Source organism: Mangifera indica, chromosome 16 (assembly GCF_011075055.1).
Source record: "Mangifera indica cultivar Alphonso chromosome 16, CATAS_Mindica_2.1, whole genome shotgun sequence".
NCBI lineage: Eukaryota > Viridiplantae > Streptophyta > Magnoliopsida > Sapindales > Anacardiaceae > Mangifera > Mangifera indica.
Genome location: NC_058152.1, coordinates 3,372,284 through 3,379,230, shown reverse-complemented (window position 1 = coordinate 3,379,230; position 6,947 = coordinate 3,372,284). Strand labels below are relative to the sequence as shown.

General features: G+C 34.0%; 1 protein-coding gene and 1 pseudogene across 1 annotated transcript; both read right to left on the bottom strand.

Annotated features, from left to right (window-relative positions):
• On the bottom strand, window positions 1–397 carry LOC123199598 (annotated as a pseudogene).
• A 6,143-nt stretch (window positions 398–6,540) lies between these two features.
• On the bottom strand, window positions 6,541–6,947 carry LOC123199597 (peamaclein-like). The gene is made up of 2 exons (XM_044614628.1): window positions 6,824–6,947; window positions 6,541–6,734 (listed from the first exon to the last, which is right to left on the bottom strand). The coding sequence occupies exons 1-2, from the start codon at window positions 6,945–6,947 to the stop codon at window positions 6,541–6,543; spliced, it is 318 nt and encodes a 105-aa protein (XP_044470563.1).

The window sequence follows — 6,947 nt, the reverse complement described above, 5'->3', positions numbered from 1 at the left end:
TCAAGGGCATTTGGGCTTCCCCTTGGAGTTCAACTTGTCTCTATAGCAAGGGCACTCCGACTTGTTTCCATAAGTCCCAGAAGGAACACATTTGCACTCACTGCAACAAATCATGCAATATTTCTTGCAACGTTTTTCTTCACCAGCTTTCGCACATCTCCCCTCGCATTTGGCATTACAAAACACTTCCAAACCTGCAACTATACCCACCCATACATATATGGTTATACATGATTCAACATAACAAATACATATGCATGTGCTCATGAATATATAAATAATAATTTACCAGCTGGACCGGGAGCAACAGGAGGCTGAGAGTCAGCAACGCTGCATTGGAATAAGAAGAGCATAGCAGCAGTGAAACAAGAAGCAAACTTGTTAGGAAAGCCTTCATTTTGTCTGAGCTAAATGTTTGTAGCTAGCTCTGCTAAAATGTAACAGAAAGAATATGATTTCTTGTGAGAGATATACAAGCTAGAGAGGTTTGCGTTGGTGTTTATAGGAATGTTGTTGAGTGAAACTTCACCTGGAACAGGGAGAAAGGTGGCGAAACATAATTATAAAAAGAGATGTACAGCTTTTGTACAGACTGTAAGCTGGTGGGTTGTTCTGAGGTAGGGCAGCTCCTGGTTTATGCATGTAAGAAAGTCCATGGCAGCTTCCTAGGTTTAGTAGTAAGCATAGTTACAAGTTACAATCCACAATTTATTAATGGGCATCCTGGTCAGCTTTGAACTCAACTACCAAACCCCATTGACCTTATTTCTAATTCCCCTTGGTCCATTCTCAAAAAGTAAAATTATGTATTCAAACAAATTATACAAACGTATTCATACAATCTAGTATAATAATATTTAATTTGATGATTTTAAAGTTAAAAAAAAAGTAAACAATTATATCACCTGATTATAATTTATCACATTAATTTGTATAAATAATTTTATATAATTCATTCATATATATAGTTATATTCATTGCCAATATGTGAAACCACGAACAACTTTCTATATACAACTTTAAAACAAGGAAAGCCGAGGTTTAAATAAAAAGACTAACATTAACAAAATAAGGAATTGATCGTTCTTTCATCATTTGAATCCCAATCAAAGAAAAGTTAATATATTTTTATATGTTGTCCATTTGTTCAAATTTAGATCATTTCTAATCTTTGTGAGATCAGAATAAAGGTATATATATGTTTGAAATGTAGAACCTTTTTTTTTTTTTCCCCTGAAATTTGAATCTTAAAGTGAACTGTTTTTCATTTATGCAAAATACATTTCCAGAATCATGCAGTCGTTTTCAATGCATGCAGATAAACTTCTGATTTTATATATATATAAAATTATATTTGATTCCTGAATCTTTGTGGTTTTGACTCTCAAAAGATATGAATAACATGCTTTTTGTTCGCTCTCAAATCTCAACACATGCAGTACTACAGTTTAAATGTGGAAAGAGTACAGGCTGTGATGGGTTCTCCGATGCATCCCAATTGCACTTGTTTAATGTTTTCTTTCCTTTCTGCTGCCGGTTTCTAGGGAAATATACATTTGACAGTAAATTACGTTTTCCCGCTTATTGACCAAAAAATTTTTTTCCATCCTAGGTGGCATAAATCAGGTTTTCTTACCTATGATCTTATTTCATCAACGAAATAGAAATGGGATGTGGGATGAAATTGTAATTTCCAAATTATCTCTGATTGTTTCACTCTCTTAAAATTTATTATATGAGCAATATTATATATATTTAATTTAAATATATGTTTATATATTATACCCCGACTAGGTACAAATTTTTCACCACATTACCTTAAAAAACCCACAAAATCTTGCTTGCCAAAACTGCATCTCTGGCCGGTTGACACTATTTTCCTCCAATCCAATCTCCTAATCCATTGAATTAAAAACACAAAACACAAAATCTTGCTAGTTATTTGTAACATCTGAATTCAGGTTGTTAGAAAAAAGAAAAGAAGGAGAATAAGATTAAATAACCTAATTAGCAAAGGAAATGTAAGAATTTTATACTTTACATGTTTGAAGTAATTTGAGTTATGTTATTTAAATAACCTTTATTTATATAAGTGTATAAGGTATTAGAATTAATGTGATTTTGGTGTTAAAGGAAACAAAACAAAGAGAAGAAATCCAACTTGCAAATATTGGGCTTGAAACAAAGTAAGGGGAATCATCCTTGATATGTTGCATATTTTAGGCTTTTGATTCCTTGGATCTATGTTATAAATGATGATTTTGAAGTTGAGGAATGTTGTCTTGCCATTTGGGATGTCTATGTATGTTATTTTGTTCATGGCAGAAAGTTGCATGATATTTATAGTTTTTGCCATTGAGTTCATCCCATGTTTTGGCTGTCTTATGTGACTCATTATGAGTGATATTATATCTTGTTGGAAAGCTCTTTGAATCCTCTTTCCAATGATATATAGCTTGTATGAATTAGAGATCATTTGAATTGTTAAATATTGCATGAACCACAAGGACTACTTTACCAAATAAACAGAGGAGGCAGTTTTTGCCACTGAATTTAGCTCACGTTTTGACTGCTTTATCTATTGAATTATGAATGTTATTATAGCTTGTTGGAAAGATCTTTGAATCCTATTTTCAATGATATATGCTTATATGAATTAGAAACAGTTTGGGTTGTTAAATTGTATGAAAAGAAGGCTGCTCTGCTAAATGACTGTTCTATAAACAGTATTTTGTAGTTCTGGGCAAGAAAGAAAGAAAGAAAGAAAAGGAGAAAAAAAAATGAAAGGAAAGGAAAGGAAAGAAAAGAAGAAAAGAAAAAGAAAGAAAAGCAAGAAAATGAATTTGGGGCTCAAGATTTAAGGGTCGTCCCAAGAGTAATGTCTGGTGAGTTATGAATAAATTTAGATGGAAACAAAATTAGTAAAATATAAGACCCGTATGCATGCTATAAACTATGAGGGAGCATTTTACACTACACCGCCTGTAGTAGGGCACGTCCGTAGTAGGACATAGACCCACAGTAAGGTCCGCTCGTAGTAAAGCATGCTCGTAGTAGAACACAATTCAGATCACAATTGGTGTAGTGAGAGAAAGGAAAAGAGCTCAAACTTAGAAAAGTGTCAAATCCCTATAGTTAGCTTCCAGAAAGTATCAAATGGACATCAGATGGGACAAAATATGACCTAAATAGTAAAGAATGAGCTAGATTACCCTTTCAATCTCTTATAGAGGTTAACATATGAGGTGGAGTCCCGAAAGTGAGTTAGAACAGGAAAAAAGATAGTTTACTTGGTTCCTTCCCCTTACTGAGTGTTCTTATCACTCATTTCCTTTTCTTTCATGATTACAGATACAGGTGATCGAGGTAACTGCGAGGCAAGGTCAGGTCAGCGTAGGTAGATCCAACTGGAGCAAGTTATCTCTGGTTTATATTACATGCATACAGTGGCATGTTATTATCGACTTTTGACTTTTTGAGATTATGGTACAGTTGCATATGATTACTCCCTATTTTCAGATGTTTTCAGATGAGTTTTCGTATGAGTATATACATCTTTTGTTCGCTTTCAGATTTTCAGTTTTCTTGGAATACTTCTTAAACACTTTTAATGATGTGTTTATTTTAAAGTATTTTAAAAAGAAAAAAAAATAGAAACTACGAATATTAATTTGTAACATTTCTCCTCTGGTGGATAGTACTTCTAGGGAGGGATGTTACATTATTTCTCCCACCAATCCTCTCATAATCATTGTCGATCTCAACTTCGCCCACTACCACTAAGTGAAAGAGGCTCTACCTATTGGATTGGCTTTGACCAATTGTTCTATGTTAGGTTTGCTATATTTTTTTATTACTGTGACTAAAGTAACTAATTAACCTTGTTGAGGCTTTTTGCCACTCTCCTTACAGTCATGCCTTACATGAACAACCATAGTGGTGGTAACTCTTATTCTGATCCCTTCACCCTTTTCTCGTTATACTTGAGCTGTTTTAATCCTCTCACTTTCTTTTGATTGAGCGGCTATCGCTTTTATTTGACTCTACAGTGAGAATTCCTCTTATATCACGAATGGTTGGGTCAACTCTTCCTCTTTTTTTCACTCCCTATCCCTTGTTGGGAACAGGAAGGATATGCAAATGGTTTCCATAAAAGAGTGGTTCCTTGGATGGGTTGGTTTGAGGAGTAAAGACATCATAAGAAATTACAATATCTTGATCCTCTATCTCTCATTATTTCTCATGTCAACTGTCCCCTTGCCATCACTGTCAATCTTGACCGCACCTCCACCACTACTATATTTTTTTTTTCCCACAACTCAACCTTTTCTTTTGCCGATCTGTGTCATTTTTCATTATTGATTATTTATGATTTTGGATTAAAAAAATATATAATTATGTCATCAAGGGGTGGAAAAGATTTTTTATAATTTATATCCCTTTTCCCCAAGTCAAGTTTGAAATTTTCCTTTTTTCAATTTAGATTCAGATTCATCATGAGATACGATTACTTTTTCCATGGTCTTAGTAATGCATCTTTGTTACACAAACAAACAACTGAAACAAGATAAAAGGTTTTAATGATTATAAAAATTTAGAATAAAGGTTTGCACAAGAAATAAATGTTAAAAATGTAAAATATGGCAAAGGTGTATTTAAAATATCACTGGAATTGTGTTAAACAAAAGCTTACCCTGAAACACTATTTCTGTCACTCTTGATGGGATATAATTAGAAATATTCCCATTTTCATAGTTAATAACAACAACTTCACCATCCAGTGTTCCAAACGCCATAAGACTCGAATTGGCTGGATGATACTCAAACTGCCTTGAATGAAGCCTCTTATTTTCTTGTTTATAGACATGGCTAAAGCTTGACAAGGGATGTAAAAGTGGCTATGCAGAAGACCCAAACTAAGCAGCACTAAGCGAGCTGGAGAAGAAATGCTGACTCTTTGTGCAAGGATCAGACTTATTCAGCTTTGAACGGTTTTGGTAATGTGTACCACTTGTTCCCATTTCATGCTTCTGCAAAACACTGACCATACTTTCTTTGTGCTTTCTCCTATATGGTAAGTATTCAATCTTACTAGAAGCTCATGATTGTCAAGAATCTACAATTTGCCAAAAGAAACCTGTCAGATAAATTGGAAAAATCCAAAACCGATATTTTAAAAATGAAACGTTCTCATAAGACACCAAATACATCAATCTCATGATTATTTCTTGAAGTTACCTCATTTGTTATTTCAACACAGCCATTCAAATTTGGAACGAGGAATCTTATGCAAACCCACCTTTTTGAGTATATAAATAAATAAACATATATTATATTTTTATGTGATTAAAAGTTATTTTATTATTAATTCAAAATATATAATTATTTGAAGACACACATCAAGTGTGTAAAATTCTTGTATCTGTGAAGATTCTTGTTCTCTTTCACACTGTCAGCAGCAGCAGAATCCTGATTTATAACATCTGCACCACTAACAGATGTTGCATCACCATTTACAGCCTCACCTGACAATGCAGGACATGCCCCAGTGTGTTTGCAATATAACAATTTTGGAATCGTAGTTCCTTCAGGGAAGGGAGTTTTGATAAGGCAGCAGTAGTTGTCCAGAGATTAGAAATTTCCCGGAACAAGCCAAATAGCGGAGAGATATCCGCATTCTTAAACTTATTTAGTAAATCACAATTGTACATTCTGTCGGGAAAGATTGCCGAAGATTGGCCTGAAGAACAACAAGACAAGTTTAAATAAGTAAACTTTCCTGTTGTCAACGACACATAATGCAGGGTTAAAGAAATAGGAAGCATTTATGTTAAACCCTGAACAAAATTGAGGAAAACAGAAAACAAACTTGAGCAGCAGCAGGGTATAGTAAGTAGAAAAATTTTCTTTCTACTTTTTTATTCATCATAGAGCCGATACTTGCCTGCCTCACGTATTTGACACGTTATAAATATTTGTTGCCAAGGAAATGACAGGATGAATTATGGTGTGAAGAAGTATAAATAATTAATTAATTTTGTCGTTGGTGATGGGCAAGTCACTAGCAACGGAAGTAGTTGACTCTTAATGAATGTCCTTATACTTTGTCATCACCAGAAGATTATAGATACATAATCTCTTAATGGGGTTGGTGATGTTACTTTTCTCTTTAGAGACAATTAAGGCCATAGAGAACTCTCCAGAACATACACAATTAACGCGTTTTCTTCATATTTATAATTAAGTTGTTTAAGCATTGAAATTTAAATAATAATTATAGGATAGGGATCCTTAATAGCTTTCTTTTCTCTGGTTTAATTGTCTTGAGGATGGCTGATGGTTTCATATAGCCAAAGAAGGAAAAAGAGTGAAATCATCCAAATTCAGTGGGAAAATATAGGATTACAATTAAAAACGATCAGCATAATAAGATTATAAACATGACACTCTTACAACTTTATTCAAATTAGAATTATTTTTTTGAGACCAAACCAATGCCAAAACTAATTAAAATAATAATAATAATATAATATGATGAATTCAAGGGCACTTGGGCTTCCCCTTGGAGTTCAACTTGTCTCCATAGCAAGGGCACTCCGATTTGTTTCCATAAGTACCAGAAGGAACACACTTGCACTCACTGCAACAAATCATGCAATATTTCTTGCAACGTTTTTGTTCACCCGCTTTCGCACATCTCCCCTCGCACTTGGCATTACAAAACACTTCCGAACCTGCAACTATACCCACCCATATGTTTATACATGATTCAACATCACAAATAGATATGCATGTACTCATAAATATATAAATAATAACTTACCAGCTGGACCGGGAGCAACAGGAGGCTGAGGAGCTGCCCTTTGACAGTCAGCAACGCCGCATTGGAAATGAGCAGAGCATAGCAGCAGTGAAACCAGAAGCAAACTTGTTAGGAAAACCTTCAT

What these genes read in the sequence shown, in the direction of transcription:
- LOC123199597 (XM_044614628.1), bottom strand. Translation starts at nt 6,947, where the DNA reads ATGAAGGTTTTCCTAACAAGTTTGCTTCTGGTTTCACTGCTGCTATGC. An exon ending in TGTTGCTCCCGGTCCAGCTG is followed by an intron (nt 6,735 to 6,823) that starts GTAAGTTATTAT and finishes GTATAGTTGCAG; the next exon opens with GTTCGGAAGTGTTTTGTAAT.